The sequence below is a fragment of the Epinephelus moara genome, chromosome 20 (genome assembly GCF_006386435.1).
Source record: "Epinephelus moara isolate mb chromosome 20, YSFRI_EMoa_1.0, whole genome shotgun sequence".
NCBI classification, from domain to species: domain Eukaryota; kingdom Metazoa; phylum Chordata; class Actinopteri; order Perciformes; family Serranidae; genus Epinephelus; species Epinephelus moara.
In genome coordinates this window covers 3,705,691-3,726,532 of record NC_065525.1, presented here as the reverse complement: position 1 = coordinate 3,726,532, position 20,842 = coordinate 3,705,691, and the positions used below count along the sequence as shown (strand labels likewise).

General features: G+C 39.8%; 1 protein-coding gene across 2 annotated transcripts in view; it reads left to right on the top strand.

Moving 5' to 3' along the window:
* The window catches only part of LOC126407405 (paired box protein Pax-6-like), a 52,666-nt gene that overhangs the window by 21,081 nt on the left and 10,743 nt on the right, over positions 1 to 20,842 (top strand). For both annotated transcript variants that reach the window (XM_050072268.1, XM_050072267.1), the window contains 4 exons: positions 7,519 to 7,649; positions 8,696 to 8,911; positions 9,490 to 9,652; positions 19,357 to 19,509. In XM_050072268.1, the coding sequence (XP_049928225.1) occupies positions 7,519 to 7,649; positions 8,696 to 8,911; positions 9,490 to 9,652; positions 19,357 to 19,509 (663 nt within the window). The remainder of the gene's footprint in view (positions 1 to 7,518; positions 7,650 to 8,695; positions 8,912 to 9,489; positions 9,653 to 19,356; positions 19,510 to 20,842) is intronic.

Sequence of the window (20,842 nt, the reverse complement as noted above, 5' to 3'; positions counted from 1 at the left end):
TATATTCGGACACTGCGAGCTTGCACCTCCCGGACCAAAACATCAGTTTCCTCCTGGGAGGAGTTTGGCCATCTGACGCTGCTGCTCTCTTCTGCCATGGCGAATTGAGTAAACTCTCATTACACCTTCGTGCGGCGCATTTAAGGGCGAGGAGAGGGGCTCATTTGATTGGTGTGATGTGTGTAAAACCCACCCCACGCCTTCTCTCCTCCCGCTTTCCGACTTGCGCAGGTGGAGGTGGGGAGGTGGGACAGACGAGTAGCTGTGCCAGCCCGCACGGTGTGCCAAACTTACAAAATTCGCCTGGCCACACCCAGTTGGCGAAGCGCAGGTGCAGTGCGCCCCCGCCTCGCCCGGTCTGTGAAACTAGAGCACTTAATCATCAAGTTTAATGGCGCCGTGGTAACAGTTTATTTTTAATGAAATTAATGTTAGCCTTAGCAGAGTAAGCATGTCTCTTTGTACCTGCAGTATTTATGTCGTCGTTCGTGAACGAGCTGGCTCTAAGAGCAGATTATTTGTACGAACGAGAAGAGCCGACTCCTGTTGGGGCGAGCCAAATCTTCCTGCTCAGCTCTGCTGAGAAGCCATGCACGCAGGGGTGGCACTTTATTTTGATGGGCACACCAGGCGGCCAATCACATGCGAGGACAGTCTAGGATCATACCATTATGTGAAAGAAGGAAGGGGGGCAGCCGCTCCAAAGACAACGACTGTAGTGGTACAGGCCAGGTACACACAGAGCGACAGAGAGATGGGGGAGACAGATTTAAATGCAAGCACGCCAGGAAAAAGTGAAGAAATTAGCAAAAACCAAAAAAAGAAGCAACATCTGATTTGTTTGCTGTGGTTCTGTGTTCAGTTGTTAATTTAAAGGTTTGATTAAAATGTTAAACAATAGTAACTGTGTATTTTTTTTGTAACAAAAAAAAACAAAACATGAAAACAAGGCTTTTATGGAAACACTGAATGACAGTGCTTACCAACACACAAAACATTCATAATTGCTAAAATAGAAGGCTCCGCATGATACTAAATGAAGAGCCATTTGGGAGCCGTTTCGGAGCCTTAAGAGCCGGCTCTTCTTAGGCAGCCGAGCCAAAAGAGTTGAATCCTATTGAAAAGAGCCAGACCTTCCATAACTAACCTGCAGGGTTCCAGACTGTGACTATTAAGTCACATTTTGCGACCATGTAGCCCCAGTGTGACTTTCAGATACTATTAATATATGGACTAGAGAGCTGTTAGTGTGTAACCAGCTCACAGTGAATAAATCCTCAAAGTTTAAAGGCACAATAGCAACTTTTTAACTTTGTGCAAACTGCTAACTGCTAGCGAAAACATCAGCACTTCTGGCCTGGCCAACCCGGCACCCGTGGTTCCACTTTGATATATTTACTTATAATAATACTTTATTTAACTTAATTACACGAGTACTTCATTTAGCTTTATTATAACAGTATTTTATTTAACTTTATTATAACAGTACTTTGTGTTATTATGACAGTAGTGACTGTAACTGTAATATGTTTAATAATTTTGTATTTTAGTGGTTTAAAGTACTTTGGAGGAGAATTCAAGATATCACTATATTTATTGTGTATTAAGATAAAAATACTGTGATATTATTTTTAAGCCATATCACCCAGCCTAGGAACAATCATGGTCATGTTCACTGTTGGCAGAAAAATAGGAAATGTTGACATACAGCCCCCCCACATACAGCCCCCCCACCCCATCAATTTGTCTGACTTACATTTATCTCTTTCATATCATTAATGCATAGATCTATGCTTTTGATGTGATATGCAGCCTGCCTGACTACATACAGTAGCCTTGGCATCCAGGATGTTGTGTCCATCCTGCAAACCTTGCAGCCCCAAACCCGCTCCATGCTGTCGGAGGTGGAGAAGCTCATTAAGCTCTGTCTGGCCCTGCCCATATCTGTCGCGGCATCCGAGCGCTCTTTCTCAGCCTTGCGCAGGCTGAAAACCTGGCTGCGCAACACCATGACGCAGGAGAGACTAACACATTTGGCCATTATGAACACTCACAGTGACCTTATGGATGAAAGCGATGTCTCGACCCTGCTTAAAATCTTCATCAGTAGGTCAACTGAGAGAAGGTCCACTTTTGGAAATGCATGAGTCAGGAGCGCAGACTTTTTTTTTCATTCAAGGTTACAAATAATGCTGTTATGTTCCTTAAATGGCTTGATTTAGTTAGCAAAGTTTCATTTTCTTAACAATAAAGATGCCGTGTTTATCCATTCTAGTTCTCTTATAACTGCGTGTTATTATAAAATAACTTCAAATCAAATCCTTAATCACTGATAAGTGTGCGTGCGTCCCCCACCCCTCCCAACAAACCCAAACATAAACACAGGTCATATATATCGTATTTGAGAAAAGGATGCTATCACTTTTCTTGCAAGGACAGTCTCAATGGTAAAAGCTTCTAGTTGTACAGAACAAAAGAATTACTGGGACACTAAAACTAAAGAATCAGAGACCAGACACGCAACTTCAAAAAAGTAAAACACTCATTACTGATGTTGAAAAATGAGCTAACAATGTTTCTTCTAGTTTTTAGGTATAGTTTTTCAGACATTAGCTTAACTAAATGCCATTGTTTTTTAGCATCCATCAGTAAATTTCTGTGGTGTTGTAAGCCAGTTTTCTGGTGTATGGTGAATGTGTTTGTAACCTTGCATTTTTTTTATCTGCAGTTTTTTTTTAATTGCATTTGCTTCGTGTTATGTTTTCTTAAGAAGAACATCCAGCCACCACCATTTTTATGTTTTGCCTGTTTGTAGCAATTCCAGTATGACAGTGGTTAGGGACTGTTCTTTACTTGTCAGCTTTCTTTTTGACCTTCCCCAAAGCTACATATATTTTTTCTTGAGTTTCCCTGAGTGACTGGCAGAAAATACATGACCCACCATGCACCATAAATTACTTACTTACTCTTTGATGTTTGAAAGTTAAAAGTTGAAGTCAAAATCCTGCCTCAGTTATTCACTCTTGTCATGCATGCTGGTTAGTTTTTGCAAGCAATTTGTTTTTGGATGAATGTTAAAGACACCTAGAGTGAAGTGATTTTGATGAAATATTTTCTTAGTATTATTATTAGTATTGTTATTATTTCTGAAGGAAGTATTCATCGCACACAATGTGTCCAAATACCATTGGAAATTTGAAAATCCAATGATAATTTCTGTCTTCACAGTTTATGGCCATAATAAATGGTGTAATTTCTGGCAATTTTTATACAAAACATACAGCAAGGGGGTTTTGAAGGCATGTTTTCTTTAAAAATCAGCAGTAAAATAAATACAAAATACAACCTCAAGGCAACTGAATCGAACGCAACTGGACTTAGTTTTGTCTTAGAAGACGTTTCACCCCTTATCCAAGAGGCTTCATCAGTTCATGTCTGTCTGACTAGGCTGGAACTAGTCTGACTTGTCAGAACTAGTCCAGTTGAAAAAAACCAAGTCCAGTTGTGTTCCATTCAATTGCCTTGAGATAACTATGACCTGGATAAATGAGAATATCTACAGGCATGCTACAAAATACAACTATTTACATTTGTTTGCCCCTCTTCTAAGCCAAAATAATAATAATAAAAAAACACAAGTCCCTCCCCAGTACTTAGAAAGAGCACCACCCCCTTTCCCTCATAAATAACAAACAGTCCCTTAGCACCAGCAGTGTCGGTGCAGGTTCAAACATTTGATAGCCTTGAACCTTATCATCTACATGAAGGATCCAACAGTCAGTGTCTGTGAGAGATGAACAATATCTTTTAACTATACACATGTACTAGATCATGCATGTTAAAATGATTTGTACATTCTCATTTTTTTTTAGGACATTGGGAAGGATCAGTAATGTCAGCATGCCAGCCACTCACTATTCTATTGCTGCAATGTGCCTTTTTATTTTCTGTTTAAAGAAAAAGACACTCACCTCTGGAAAACTGTTTGAATAAGCAGATATTTATATAAAAATGGTGAAATTCTCCAGATAATCTTTTAGGACTCAGTGATGAACAGAAATTACTTGATGAAATTGGGATTTTTGCGACATATTTCCCACCCTGTTTATATCTTATTCTTTTGTGGAAAAAACATGAATATATTGCTGCTATTCATATTTTTTGTTGTCATCCTGATGACTGAACGCAGTGTCTATAGGGAAACCCATTTTGATCTTTTGATTTGCAGCAGCCCCGCTTCATCGCTTAACCTGTGTGTGTGTGTGTGTGTGTGTGTGTGTGTGTGTGTGTGCGCGTGCATGTGTGTGTGTTGGCTGGTTGTATGATTTATTAATGTCCTGTTGAGAGGTTTATAAATCTGCAATATGCTTTCCCCCACAGAGCCATTAACAGACAATAGACAATTGATTCAGTGCAAATCCCTACTTAACCTGCACAGTGTCACAGCACAGACTGTGGTCTGCTGCTGCTGCTGCTGCTGCTGCTGCTGAGAGAAACATGTCAGACAGACCTGCAACATGTTGATCAGCAGACAGAGCATTTTAAGCTCCACACAAAATCCTATAGAGGTGTCAGGGCAGCTCAGTCCTTTTCACTTCTGTTAGTATGTGAATTTTTGGGTCTGCAATCCCATAATAATTTCTTGAAAACACCTTTTTATAGAAGGTAAGATAAAATGTTACTGAATTTATATCACAGAAAAAAACTTTATTTTCGATTGAGTCCATATCCATGTGAAATTCACTGGCTAGTTTGGATGAATTAATTAACACAACATCTGTATTTTTGGTGGCCTTTCTGAAAAAGAATAGTATAGAGTATGTATTGAACAGTATTTTGTCAGCTGTCTGTATGTTGATCATATTCCTTCATCCAAGTTAAACATAAAATTTATTGATGAAGTTGTAGACCTCAATATAGCCAGAAACCTGAACAGATGCCAGAGCAATGTGAGAGGTAATTTATGGCATCACAGCACATTCTCACTCCTCCTCACATTTTTATTCTGACCTTGTCAGATATCTATGTTTGGTCATGGACTTTCCACGTCTGAGATATGATGTGCATGGTACCCTGGGTGCACTGGTTGTTGACATTCAAGAACGCCATGTAACCTTCTGCCTGTTACATGCATTGTGTGCAAAATACACTTGGGTTTTCACAGGAAATGTACAGTTTGCATCCAGTCTTTTTTTCCTTCAACAACAAATGCATGTGGTTACTTTTAGCCAACACGCACACGTAAATGGGTTTAGGAAAAAAGAACAGGGTTTGGCCTTACAATCATACGGCAAGCAAACACCAGCCTCTTTTGTGAAAGTTGGTAGTTGTTGGACCCATCCACCATTCCTCCCACCCACCCCACTCGGACTTTCACCCCCTTAACTTTCGTTTTTGTCCTGCCATGCTTCCCCCTGACACTGCTGGGCACCTTTACACAATAATGGCTACCAGCCGCATATCACACCAACATGAAAGGATGCAGGACGTCACTGTCCAGTTGGTATTCTACGAGTGAGACCAGGTCGCATTCCCAACTCATAAAATACCACCACTTTTTTCAATGATGTTGGGATCAGACACAGATGCCTAAACCAAGGGAAGTAAAGCTAAAAATTAAGGTTTTCACCAACATTGTAAGTTTATTTTGAAGAAGACTTTATGCATCTAATGAGCAAAAACTGTACATTTCCTGTGAAAATGGAAATGTATTTTGAAAAGACACAATGCAAGCAAAAAATTGACTCGCTGTCCCTGAATGTCCAAAACTGATGCAGGAAGGTACCTAGGGCATCAGATTTAGACGTGTAGGTCCACCGACAAAGCAGCAGCATTTGACAAGTTGGAATGAGAATGTAATGGGCATCAGCCTCATCCTCATCTCACTCCCAACTTGTCAGATACTGATATTTGGTTGGTGTCCCTTTGCATCAAATAGCGGCGCACTAAGGCACCCTTTCATGGCGATATGAGATGCACTGCATGGCAGCATTTTTTTGATGCTCTGAGCAGCCAGCGTCTTATAAAGAGTGAGAAAATCTGCATAGGGTGGATGGGAGGGGAAGTGGATGAGTCAAACAAAGACCGGCCTTTCACCTGGGAGATTGCAGTTTGTTTACCGTGTGAAATCAAAGGTCAACTGATTGATTTTAATAACAACGTAGTGTGCTAGTATGTGTTGCCTACTATGCTAGTGATGTATGTTACAAGACCTTACATTCATTAATAACAAACGTAACCTTATTTTATGTCAAACCATAAAGTTTATTTTGAAAAGACATGGAGCATGTAACAAGCGCGCACGCACCCTGAGTTTTCAAAACTAACACTAGGGTTACCTAGAGCATCGTATTTTGAGGTATAGGGCCACAGATCAAGTGACAGTATTTGGAAAGCTGGGAGTTAGAATGTGCCTGTCAACATTCAGTTTCAGTCCTTTCAAAGGGGGTGGGCCAAAGGCATCAAAGCATCACTCAACATTGTTGTAATAACCAATAAAATTGGTTAAAAAGTAAAAAGTATCAGCAGTATCAGCATGCTTTTCATGTCATTAGAAACCAGATTATAACATATTAAAATGTTCAAATCTACAGTAGCATGTAGTGTAAAGGCCGAAAGATCTTCCATAGAAACAGACCAAACTATATGTTCTATCTCACACAGGCTCCACACTCTACTGGACTCTGCAGGTGATACACTCCTCCAATCTCAAGCTTTCATTGTCCCACTGAAATTCACATAAATGTAGCCAACTAATCAGGACGTGCCTATTCAAATACATGTGAAGCGTAAATAGGGGCTGTCCCTTAGTCTCCGCATTCCTTTCTCTTCTGTGATCGGCGATTTGCCCACTGACCAGTTTAGTTGCTTTCCACCTGTGTTGGCTGCGGCCCCCTATTTCTCTGCTGTTGCGGCCTAGGTTATAAAGAAGTAGGTGGGCTGCAGCAACTGACCATTAGCTGGTCAGGATGTGTGTAGTAAGGCATTCATTTATCGGGCTCCACCAATCGTATATAAAGAGTCCAGTAGAGGGTGGAGCCTGTGTGAGATAGAACAGAGGTTATGATATTGCAACCCTAAATAGCCAGCTATGTTTATGCAGATTTCAGTGGGTGAATGCAATTTCCATCCGGGGATCTATTAAGTATTTCTGATTCTTATTCTGGTGATTGGAGGAGAGTATTACCCATAGAGTTCAGTAGAGGGTGGAGCCTGTGCTAATCAAACTCGGGTTACAATATCGTAACCTTAGTTTCTGGCTTAAGATACCTTTTTTGTTTTAGTTGCCTCTAACTTGTGTTCCTGGCTGTATCCCCCCCCACCCCCCACCCCAAACCCCCTTCCTGAAAACACACGCAGACGCTTCCCTTGTATGTGCCTGATAAGTGTGGCTCTTTAGCTCATCGTAGTTTGAGTTCTCTTTTCAATACTTTTCTGTTTTCCTGCTTTCAATCAAATCAATTTTTGAATCATTGTTTTTGTTTTGTTTTGTTTTTTTAACTTTGTGTGTTTGTGTAGGTCACAGTGGAGTAAACCAGCTGGGAGGTGTGTTTGTGAACGGGAGACCATTACCTGATTCTACAAGGCAGAAGATAGTAGAGCTGGCACACAGTGGAGCTCGACCCTGTGACATATCCAGAATACTGCAGGTAAACTCATCATGCTTACATGATTCTCTCAGCAGTCATTCTGACAGTGGTAGTATATACTGTACTGACAGGAATGATGAGCTGGTTGAAGAACCACATCAATATGAATCACAGTTCTTGCAGAAAACAGGGAAACATTACAATGGATAGGGTTAGGGTGAGAAGTTAGGGGCTCAGCATCCAGTTGCACATTGTTCGTCTGTATCATCACAGAAACAAAGAAGAAAGCGGTGTGACTTTGGTATAGAGACAGAGCGCAACGCGTCATAATCTGAAAGCCACACCCCCAAAGGGGAAACAAAGCCCGCTTTCCCCTCCGCTTCTTCGCTCGTTCGCTGTCATTCTGCCTCCGCAGCCGTGCCTTCAAGTCTCCACGACTGAATTGCTAGCTAGCTAGCTAAAATTATTATCTATAGCTAGCTAATAATTAGCTAATAATAAAATTTTAATAATTTTATTATTTTAGCACGCTATGCCTACCAGAGAGGCAAAGGTATATTGATAAGCTTAATATTGCCGGTCTACCTCAGTGTCCCTTCTCCTTACCTTGCTCGTCTTAGAAAAAACATGAGCAGAAATCAGTCAGTTAACTAAATCAACCGCTACTCCCCCATTTCCACATTCTCCCCTAACTGCAGTCCGAGCATGATGTGGAGATTCTTTTTTAAGAAGATGAGCATTTCGGCATGCTCAGCTGTCAGCCTGCTCCTACTACCGGCACACGTTGTTTTGAGACATGCCTCTACATGCTGGTAGATGGACAGATGTGCTAGAGCGGACCGCTGGAATGGACTGCTTGAATCGTGGAGCGCTGGGCACAATTATAACAGAAGTTGCATTCATACTGTCAATGCTTTAGCTTAACATACATAAATACAGTTAACTGTTACTCTAAAAAATACATTTGGAGGGTTTGACAAAGTGTTTGATGCACACATAGGCGTGTGTGTGTGTGTGTGTGTGTTTGTGTGTAATTTTAGCATATGGTAGTGTGTTTTGGCCCAGTTATAAATAATATGTGTGACATGTGCTCTTCTTGTGTTCAGGTGTCTAACGGCTGTGTAAGTAAGATCTTGGGCAGGTATTACGAGACAGGTTCAATCCGTCCTCGGGCCATAGGAGGGAGTAAACCCAGGGTGGCCACTCCAGAGGTGGTAGGAAAGATTGCTCAGTACAAGAGAGAGTGTCCGTCTATTTTCGCCTGGGAGATCAGAGACCGACTGCTGGCAGAGGGAGTCTGCACCAACGACAATATACCCAGCGTAAGACCCTTCTGTTCTTCAGCCAAGTCCTGCCAGTTTAAACCTAAATGCTGGTGCTTATTACTGTGCGCTGTTACAGCAGGCGTACAGCGGGGCTTTGGGCTTTAAAAAGTCATTAACCAATCAGACAGAACTCCTGTTAGACCCTACTGGTTAATAGTCTAATGTAAAATGAACTGTGAAAAATGACTAACCCTAACCCTAACCCCTCAGGATGGTTCTGGGTTACAATCTGTCAGCCGGCTGGGGCCCTTTTGTGTGGAGTTTACATGTTCTCCCTGTGTTAGGATGGGTGTTCTCTGGGTTCTGCAGCTTCCTCCCACAGTCCAGAAATATGTAGGTTAGGTTCATTGGTGACTTGAAATTACCCATACAGGTCTAATAGAACTCATCTGTAGTGTTTCTTTAAATGGACATGACACGGCCGGCTGAAGGATGACAGTAGGTCAGTGATGTGTCGGCAGCAGTACAGTGGTGTAGTGCATTTCACAATGTTTGGTTCCATTACGAAGTTTCTGTCCACCAGTGGCTTCCTACAACATAGTTGCTCTTGTGTAATCATGTTGTGTTGTCACCAGGTTTCATCAATAAATCGAGTGCTCAGGAACCTGGCCAGTGACAAGCAGCAAATGGGAACAGTGGGAGCTGAGGGGATGTTTGACAAACTCAAGATGCTCAATGGACAAACCACCTGGGGAGGACGCTCAGGGTGGTACGCTGGGACTACACTCACTAACACTGGTAAGAAACTGATTCCATGACTACTTCTTCTTTACAACTACTACTACTACCACCATTACTCCTGCCACAGTACTGGAACTGCACTCACTACCACCAGTGAGATACTCCACCAGTGAGGGCTCTATTTTTCTAAAACTAAGTGCATTAGTGCAATCTCCAGGCCCGCAATGACCAATCACCCAAGCTCCTTTCATCCTATTTTAAAACAGCATACAAATAGACCTTTTCACTGGAGACATTTTGACATGTCCCAGTACACAGAGATAAACTATATACAGCACATAAACACCCCAAAGGTTTGTATATATCACCTAAAACATGCTGTCCATAGCAGACAATGTCCTTTAAAAGTTGTGAGATAAAATGACATTTAAAAAAAATCATGGATGTAATTGTATTTTTGAGTATGAAAGTTCATTCTGGAGCCAATAGCCCTAGAATTCTTTCGCTTGACCAAAAGTACAAAAAATAAAAAAAGATAAATCATGATCCACTAACTAACTTTTTGGAGCTTTCAGCTGCAACTCACAGTCTTTATCAGCAAATGGAACTGGTACATGAAACAAGGTTCGGTGGTCATAAGCATCATACACCACTCTACTCTACTCACTCTGGCCTTACACCAAATGATATTTCAAGCAATTTCACTGTTGCAGACAAATTTACAAAATTGGAATAAAATCATGAATGTTTTTCTCTTAGTTGGTGCATGCTTCCATAACCTTGATCATTTGGTGTAAGTTGGGTCATAAAACTCAGTTCAAGCTGTCTTAAAGGTAAACTATGAAGGATTTTCCAAGAAAAAAAGGTATAGACTCATACAGAGTAATAATACTTCTAAATCAACAGTTGGTCCACTCTTAGTATGTGGTGGTGTATTTTTCTGCAGAGACTGCTTGTATTTTTATGCCTCCATGCTGGCGATAGCCATTGCCAGAGGCATTATGTTTTTGGGTTGTCCGTCTGTCTGTCCATCCTTGTGAACATATCTCAGGAGCGCCTCAAGGTCTTTTCTTCAAATTTGGCACAAATGTCCAGTCAACAATGAACTGATTAGTTTTGGTGGTCCTAGGTCAAAGTTCTGTCTCATTTCCCTTAACATGATAATTCAAGAGCATATTGAGGGATTTTCTTCAAATTTGGCACAAATGTCCACTTGGACTCAACAACAAACTGATTAGATTTTGTTGGTTATAGGTCAAGGTCACTGTGACCTTGTCTGTCTTATTTTTGTAAATGTGATATCTCAAGAACACCATGAGGGAATTTCTTTAAATTTGGCACAAATATTCACTTGGACCTAAGGATGAACTGGATTTTGGTGGTCAAAGGTCAAGGTAAGAGAAACTTGACTAGTGCACAGAGGCATACATCTGGGGGCAGCAATTCTCATTTTATTTTCTTTTTTTTTCTGTACTTGGGACATTTATGGGTGTGTATCCCCACAGTGCTCAGGTGAGGGTTTAGCTTTATAAAAAAGGTAACGACAAGGTGCCAGACTGTAAGCAACAGGTGAAACGCCAAAGGAGAGGGCTATTATTGTAAGTTTTTAGTCATGGCTCATGCAAGTACTGAAGCTCATGTAAGCACATGAACATTGTCAACAACCAAGAGCTTCACTCTTTGCAGCAAACTAGGTAGACAGTAAAGAAGGAGGGGACTCCGAGGAGGTGCAAAAACATGAACAAGTCTCAAAAGTCTTAATTTTGGAAACAGTTCACCAAAAAAGTGCAGCTTACCAATGGAGGCTGGTTGTGAGTTTAGGCAACAAAATCCAAAACATAAAGTTTGTATGCATTTTATCTTTATAGACTATTTGGTGACAGAACTGACAAGAATACTGTCTACATATGACGCCTTTTATCTTGTGTTTCTAGAGTAATGTGTTTTTGTGGATATGTGAGGAATTGTTGATATGTCATATTTCTTTAAGTTTGGAGTTCGGGGTGATATATTCCACCAGGAGCAGGATGGGAAATAGTCTCAGAAGGAATCCAGTTTTGGTATTGAAAAAAGTGACCTGCAAGATCCCCGGTCTTTGTAAAATCTGATAATGTGTGACTTAACCCTATGGGCCCTAGGTGTTTTTGGGGTATTTTTACTGCTTTTACTTTTAAGCTCATATCACAGTCATTATAAAGGCTACATACACATGCTATATCTTGTTTTTTTTTTCAGGACAATGTGGGCTATCCAGATTTGCCATCATTCCATGTCCTTCTATGTGCCTGTATTTTCTATTAATTTTTATACCAATGAAAAAAAAATCTGTGTTACTAAATTCTTACATTTTTACATGTATTTACCATAGCAAGATATTCTGCCATATCTGAAGAGGGGAGACTCTCTGGAATCTGGCAATATAAGAACCATGATGGTGGGACATTCTATCACTTCACAGCCGTCCAAAACATGTGGTTTATGCCAGGCGGACATAAGTGCCAGTATTTTTTCATTATTGCAAGAAATTCCATTGACTCATTCACAAGTCAAAAATGTGTTTTATCTGAAAGAAACATGCAATATTTACATCTAAGATCATAGAAAAATAGTCAACCAAGCGCAATGATGTCCTCCAAGATAATATTTGCCACTTTGTTTGCAGTAAACAAAGTTTGTTGTTGTTTTTCAGTTTCAGTTATATATTGGGGGGGGGGCATTTTGGGCACTGGGGGGGGGCACATGTCCCCCTCAATGTATATGGTGACTACGACCCTGTCATGCATGCATAATTAGGCTACTGTTGTCTGGGTGTGCAAAGGTGAAGTGGCTGGTTTTGTCATACAAACTTTGATGGAGTGTCAACTGAACAATATGGAGATATTTGCATCTTAAAAGCCGGACTACAACTGTGGATAGACAGGGAGAAACACACGCAAGCCTAAGACTTGGTAAGATACGATATTCCTCACTATATGAAGTGACTGATAACAAGATCTGTATAATGGGTTGTAAAGAAATTCGTCAGGTTTTTATTTTGTAGACAATTAATCTGGATTTATAGCATGATGGGATGACAGCATGTGTGTGGTATCACTGGAAAGCTCTGCTCCTGCACTTTCATGTGATATGCGTGGCATTTCTGTGCGAGCCTGCGTTCGCGAGTAATCCATCCAAGAGTAATGTGTGTGCAAAGCTGTATAAAAGCTCTGTTATACATAATGTTAGTGTAACTTTATCATTCTTTTTCGCTGTGAAAACATTGGACTACCGACAAGTGCTTGGCCTTGTAGGAAAGCTACAATTCTGCCGTTTCACGTGATATGCGTGGCTTCTCACTATGAGGCATGGTCGCGGAGAGAATCAATAGAGAAGAACAGGTGAATTTGGACGCACTATGCGTCGTTCGAGCCCACATTGTCTTTAGAACTGACAGACAGAGTTTGATTATTTTGTTAAACTTTTACTCATTTATTTCAATATTTAAATTAAAAAAAAGAAAGTCACAGGATTATTCACCATTTTCTGAAAGAGGCACGATGCAATATCCATTTGTGTTGTCAGCCATTTAGTTCATTTTCTCATGTTTTCATAACTAGAGCCAGCTGGATGCAATAGTGCGTACTCAATTTCCCCAGTTTAAAATCTGAGTCATATATATATATAAATTCATTTCAAGAGCAGCACAGGAAGTGTCTTTGTTTGCAGGCCATAGATAATTATGATAACAATAGTGGGGCGGACTGATTAGGGCCCCAATGGGAGGGGGGCCCTCAAAAAAACTTGGTTTTGTTTGCAACTATTATTTTTTTTTTAATTTTCTAAATAATTAATGCTTTAATTAAATTAAAATTGGCTAAATGCTCCGTTTTTTTAACCAATATAAAAAAAAATTAGCTTTGTATAAAAAACTAGTGGAAGCTCTCTGAGGCCCCTCTCAATCCTGAAAGGCTCAAAATGGTTTAGTCCACTCTTGCACTAGGATTCATCTTTAAACTCAGCTAGAGCCAAATGAGTGACTGCTTTGGGGCTGTGCGCATGCCACGTCTTTAACCGCCTGGAAAACACGAGGTCAGGCGCTTTGTGCAACTCTTGTGCATAATCTGTGCCAACTTTCACAAGTGCAGAGGCAGGTTGCATCTGAAGTTGCTAAGCAACCATAACAAGCACCAGCTACTTACATGCAATCCCGAGTGCAGAGATGATCATCTTCCAGGTGCTGTGATTGGTTGTTGCTCGTCACATAACATGTGGTGCCTGCTGCTGCATTCCAGAAGTTGAACTCAGTTTATCTCAGGGCACAGCCGCCATGTCTTAAAATATAGGTGCAAGGGAATGCGTGCACATCGCAACGGAGTTGCAACAGCATTTGAGCACCGCTGCCATGCGTTTACATTAAAAACAATGGATTAGAGGGTGCAAAAAAACACGGCTTATGTGTTTCCCCAAGAAAGGGAAATCAGGGTTTCAAAATAGAAAAGAAATGAGGTAAAGAAAGAAAAAGAAAGCAAACTTATGTTGTAATAAAATAAAAATAAAAATAAATAAATAAAAAATCAAAAGGTGCGTGAGAGAGGCATGGATCAAGAGAGTAAGGGCAGGGGGCCCATATAGACTGATTACAGGGCCCAGATTTTAGTGCCATGCCCCTGACTGTTAGTGTGACTCTGCCTGCTAGACTTTGCATTTAAAAGTCATCACAGACAAAAAAAAACAACCAACCAACCAACCAACCAACCAACCAAAACAAACAAACAAATAAACAAATTAGAAGTAATTTTGATACTCTGTATTAATGTGCAGCTTTTTTCTAAGTCGTGTAGCCTGCTTTACATAAACTGACAACTCAACTCAACTCAACTGACAACTGAAAATATTTTGATAACTATCGTTTTGACAACGATATTTCTGTTGATACAGAATCTGGTACTGTCTTAAACATACCAAGATTCAGATATGTTGGTGACTTGATTTCACATCACATGCAACTCAGATTTGTCCCATTGTGTTATTGCTGTGGATTGAATTATTTACAAAAATGGCAAAAAGATGTCAAAAACAACAAAACAAAACTAAATTGCTTGCTTGCAAAATGTACTCAGAATTCACATTATACAGGACAGAGGACTCATGAGCAGCTTCCTCTCCTTTTCCTTTAATGTGTGTGTCTAAGGGCCTCATTTGCTGTATGGAGTAGGCTCATATGCTGCTGCTTCTCCTCCAGCACCCTGGGATTACAACAGTGAAACAAAGTCATGCTATACTACCACGGCTGCTACCTCCTCATCAGTCCACAGCATGTTTGTGCCTGTGTGTGAGTCAGAGTGTGTGTGTAGGGGAGGGAGAAGGGGCGTCTGCTCTTATTTGTGTCTCTTTCTGCCTGACTGACTGTGACACTGAGCAATGGCTTCATTCTGTTTTGCAGTCTCTGTCTGCTGGGGATAATGAATAATTAGGCTAGCACCACAAATAACATGAGTTCCACAGGGAGCTGGAGTCAAGCGTCTGTCTGCTCAGGGATCACATGCTGGAGATCTCCACTCTGAAGAGCTCATCTTTAACTCACATGCATGGTTTCATTTCATGGATTTGAATATTATATATTGTGTTTTCTACTCTGATGAAGGCCTGAGTTTTATTGAAGTACTGCCACTGTTAATGTAGTTGATATTGCAAAAATACCTGCATTTCTTCCAGAAACAGTGTCTCACTCAGTGTGGAATAATTTATCTTAATATTGCACTTACATTATACTGATATTTACACAATGCGACATAATTAAACATTTATTGGATCAATCATCAAACATTATACGGCTTCATTTTATGCAAGTTACATATGGTATTAAAATGTAATGTATTACAATGGACAGAGAAAATAACAGTATAAAACGAAAGAGTCTAATTTTAAAATAAACTGAAAAAAGATATGAACAATAATCGGGAGTAAAACAGTATCACTAAAATATGTGTGGGCCAATCAAATTAAAGGCCCAATCAGTCATGTTTGAGCACGTTGTGAGTTTTGACTCACAGAAAAGTAGGCATTTCTTTGTTTCAAAATTGATCAGTTTTACAGATTCAGGCCAGGGTGATATCCAACAGATCCAACTCAGAGCTAATGAGATCATGCTAATTTAAGCCTGGTTTAAATGGTCCAGAAAACACACATGTGTTTTAACCACAGACTTAAGATTTAGTCAGCCGCAGTATTCACAGTTACAGAGCAGCAGGCACATTATACTGATTAGTGTAGAGGAATATGTAGCCCTGTATCCTAAAAGCAGGTTTTATTAATGTTGAGATTGTGTCACTTGAACCTGGAAACACGCTGTATTGTTATCATGTCAAAACAACAAAAACTCTTTGGTGCCCACTGAACTATCACTACACTACTGAGAGGAGTGGATGTGGAGAGAAAGAACATGAAATCAGAAACAGGGTAGCTATTTATTGTTTCCTCTAAGCAGCCGGTGGCTGCAACCAACAGCTCTCGGAGGTTGCATTGATTTACATTGTGAAGCGCTCAAGCTCTACTCAGTAAAAATGAGTATGAGGCGAGTTCTCACTATGTGTTCAATTTAATCTTGTAAAATGTAGTTGTTGGTGAGAAACTTGGAAAAATCCAGCAGGATTAAAGGAGAGATGTGTTGATGTTTTCACAGCACTATAAAATAGATTTTAGAGCTGGAATTATAATGTATCATACATAGTAAAAAGACTTTTTGCATATTTTTTAAAAGATGTTTTCATGTGAAAGAAGGTTATGTTTGACAGTTCAATTAGAAAGTTAATGTGTACATTTTATTATATTATTTTATTGTTTATACTTCTGAACAAGTTAATTTGTACATTCTTCAGAGCTAATTAATTTGTATTTTTTAATGATTACTGATTCATATGATTATTGTAACACATGTACAACATGTTCCTGAAAGCAAATTAGTACATATATTAATCTTATTTTTTTATTGTCAGCTAGTTGTTGATTATTTGCATTTATTAGCAGTACTATGACTGTTGAGCTGCAGCAACAATTTTTTTTGTTTTGTTTTTGTATTTATAAAGCCCAATATCACAAATCACAATTTGTCTTTGGGGGCTTTACAGCATACAACATCCCTCTGTCATTTAGACCCTCACAGCGGATTAGGAAAAAATCCCCCCCAAAAATCCTTTAACAGTGGAAAAAAAAATGGTAGAAACCTCAGGAAGAGCAAGTGAGGAGGGATCCCTCTTCCAGGACGGACAGACATGCTAGCAAATGCGTTAGCCACTGTTTGTACAGCACCTGTCATGCAAAGGTGCAGACCTAAGGGCTTTTCAAAACAAGATTTAATACAATGTTACGCCAAACACTAAAGTAAAAATAAACAATAGCAGTGAGTAAAATGATAAAAAAAAATGCTAACAGTACAATGAAACATTACAAACAATACCAGTAAGATTAAGTTGAACAATTCTATAAATATCAAAGACTGAAAAAAGAAAACTGAAACCTTGAATAAACCCAACTTAAAGGAGCTATATGTAAGAAATCAAAAGCAAATAGTCATAAAATCCTCCTAATATGTCACAGAGACTAAGGAATAATGTTCATATAACATACTGATCTCACCGACAACAATAGTACGGCCAGAATATTCGCATTTAAAAAAATATTTTACGGTCTGCAAATCATGTTTATGTTTTGAATTTGTGTTTTGGCCTGTTGCGCCACCCACCGCCGTCTACCAGTCACGCAGTCAGTAGAGTCTCAGCATCAGTTAAAGTTACGACTGAGCTACAGCAGCACGGCAAGCAGCATTAGCAGTGTCCCGGTACATAGCATTAGCAGCCGGCTCCTCCTCAGCTGTGTCCCGGCAGCAGCGTTAGCAGCAGAGAAGCCGGACTTGCTCGAATGGTCCGCTGGAAAACCGAAGATCAAGGACGCGGTGACGCGGCCCTGCCACGGCAGCTGCCCGTGGGCAAACAAATCAGTCTCCAGCGGGCCGCTGTCCAGCAACCTCGAATCTGTAGGGGAGGGGGGGCGGACACGACTCGCGGCAATATTTTGTATTTGACTGCGTTTTGGCCACATTCTTACATACAGCGCATTTAAAGTCAGGTTAAAATCACATGATAAATTTACTATTACATTTTTTAAATTTTTTATTTATCTTTTTTAATTTATAGTTCTCTCTTTCTTTTTCTAACTTTAGTTTGCTTAATCTATTTATACCCTTGACCCTTTTCCTTTCTCCTGTTCCTCTCCTGTTTTTTCTGCTTCATCAACTTCATCAACACACACACACACACACACACACACACACACACACACACACACGCACACAAATTGCCATTCAACACTCTCAACAAATATTGTACCAATGTGGCAATATGCCTGTGTTGGTCTTTTGTGTCAAATGTTTTTTTTATACCTGTCTTGTCTCCCACATAGTGTTGTCCCTGCCATGCTTTTCATTTGTTTTGTGAAAGAAAAGAAAAGAAAAGAAAAGAAAAGAAAAGAAAAGAAAAGAAAAGAAAAGAAAAGACCCATCATGTCATGGTTTGGCTTAAAATAAGTACACTTATTATTAACCTAACATAATGTTACATGGTGGTGACATGCATCACTAGCATAGTATGCTAAATAATACCAGGACACTACATCATTGTTAGAACACCTCTATTGAGTTTTGGTTTCACATTGGACACGAGCAAAAGTCCAGAGTTTGTTTGACCTGTCGACCTCCCCTCGCACCCGCCGTAGTGTATGAGGACTGTATACTATGGTAGTTGCCCAACAAATGCCACCACCTGGGTTTTCTCATACTGCCTAAACAGTGCCTCATGTGTCTGTGCTGATGGGTCACTGACAAAGCACTGGAATTTGACAAGCTGGGAGTGAGACTGGGCTGTGGGAAACTTTAAAAGGAAAGACAGCGGAAGATCTAACATTTCTTGTTGGAACATAAAACATGGTTATGTGAGGCTTAGAAACAAGTAAAAGTACCAGTTTGTGTGACCTTATTAAAATGCCACATACAATTTAACTCAACGCTTTACATGGCAAAACTGGAATGACACAATTTAACACAAACATAAAGTTTTGCAAATATTAAAAAAGCAAACCAAATAGAATAGAACAAACTAACAAAAAATATTATTAAAAGTCATTAGAATAAAAAGAAAGTAAATAAATAAAAACAAAGAGGAGGAAGGAAATAAGGTTAAAAAAAAACAGTGGTTAAAACTTAAAAATCAAGACTGTAATGTTACATCACATTAGAAAGCCAGATTCAAAAGGCAGGTCTTTAATTTACTTTTAAAATTATAGAGAGAGCTCGGAATTATAATATCCAGAGGCAGTATATTCATCTGCGTAAAGACCAAAGCACATGGGCAGCAAACCATGCACATTAAAAAATATGCCCCTATTATTTACAAAGTACAACCCCATACAAGGGCAATCTACCCAGTTCTCAAGCCTGTGCATTAAAATGCCATGATCAGTTCTATCAAATGCAGCATTTAAATTTAAATTTAAATGAGGACAGCCACGTTGTTGGAATCACTTGAATTTCTCAGATCATTAACTACCTTTAATAAAGCTGTTTCAGTGCTATTATGTCCAAAAAAAAGTATTTAACAAAATTCAGATTTTACTTCATTTCTAGTAGAACATTTTTTACAGTGTTACGTAGTTTCTTCTTCTGTACTATAACATGTGAAAACCTCTTTGAGCCCAACCCAACTTCTTCCTGCCTTCCTGCCTTGGTGCAGAGTGTCCACAGACAGAGGGAGGGGAAAACACCATATCAGTTAGTTCCAACGGTGAAGACTCAGAGGAGACTCAGATGAGGCTTCAGCTGAAGAGGAAACTGCAGAGAAACAGAACGTCTTTCACACAGGACCAGATAGAGGCACTGGAGAAAGGTAACTGGGAGTGTTTCATCAGTACAAAATAATGGGATTTACAGTGTTGTTTCTTGTGTAAATGTTGAGTTTTTTCTGTATGTGTATCGTTTTATCCAAAATTTTGGTACGTAAGGAGGAATTTTAAATTGTGTCCATAACAAACATCATGTTCCTCCATACCAGTAGGGTTGTCACGATACTAAAATTTCAAACTCGATATCGATACCCAGGAAAATATTCAATACTCGATACCATTTTCGATACAGCAGCAAAAAATTAAGAGGCATGTCATTTTTTTAAAATAAAGATCAGAACAGTAACATCAATGATAACAACAAAAAATCCCCCCAAAATAAATAACAACCAGAAACAAGATCTGTCCATACAAATGTTTTTATCTACAGCCCTGTTTATTTTCTGTGCTTCTGGTGAATTGGCACAATATTTTCGTTGCTGATCAAATAGAGTTGGTAGTTTAGGCTCAGGATGCTCCTGTTTCTACCTCACTATGTGATCAGAGAACCAGGGGTTACGGGAGAAACCAAACGTTTTTTCAGCTTCAATCTGTGACTTTACAGTTAACATAACTTTTCAGACACACTTAATTGTGTTGTCCTGTTAAACTAACATTGTCTGTTAATGTTACAGATGGGCATGACTGATAAAGTTTTCTGCTTAGCTCCCACATTAACGTTAGAAGTTATATTTTAGTTTGATGCTAGCAACACCAGCTGCTCAGCTGCTAGTGAGGGGAGGGGCTGTACCTGCCGTCTGCAGCGTGCTGTGTTCACTTTACTAAATATTTCCAAAGAACGCTTATTCCTTTATCATTTTTGACTGAAACTGGCTGCTCTGATCCTCCTGCAGCCGCGCTGGCCATATTACAGCAACAGAAATGTGTGCATGCATGCACAGCGACGACAACAAGCCGGGTTGCAGCGAGGGCTCTGTGCCTGCCAGACGCTGCCTGCACAGCGCGTGTCCGTCGGACCCGTCGCACGCACCCGACAGGCGCTGAGGTGGCGTGCACTGTTAGTATCGATACTTTTGTAAATTAGTATTGTATCCGGATACAGCGTTTGAGTATTGATACTTTTCAGAGTATCGATACTTTTGACAACCCTACATACCAGTAATGAAAAATAAAAATAATGACAGCTCAATAAACTTTGAATCCAATCAGAAATGGTCTATGATGATGTCTCAGAGAAAAGGAGAACTGTCACATCTTGTCTACTGTTACCTAGCACATGTTGTATTACTGTGCTCTACTGTCATGTCCTTTTCTGTATGTTCATAATGACTGCATGTATAGAATACATGCCTGTTGTGGAAATATAAAATCTAACCT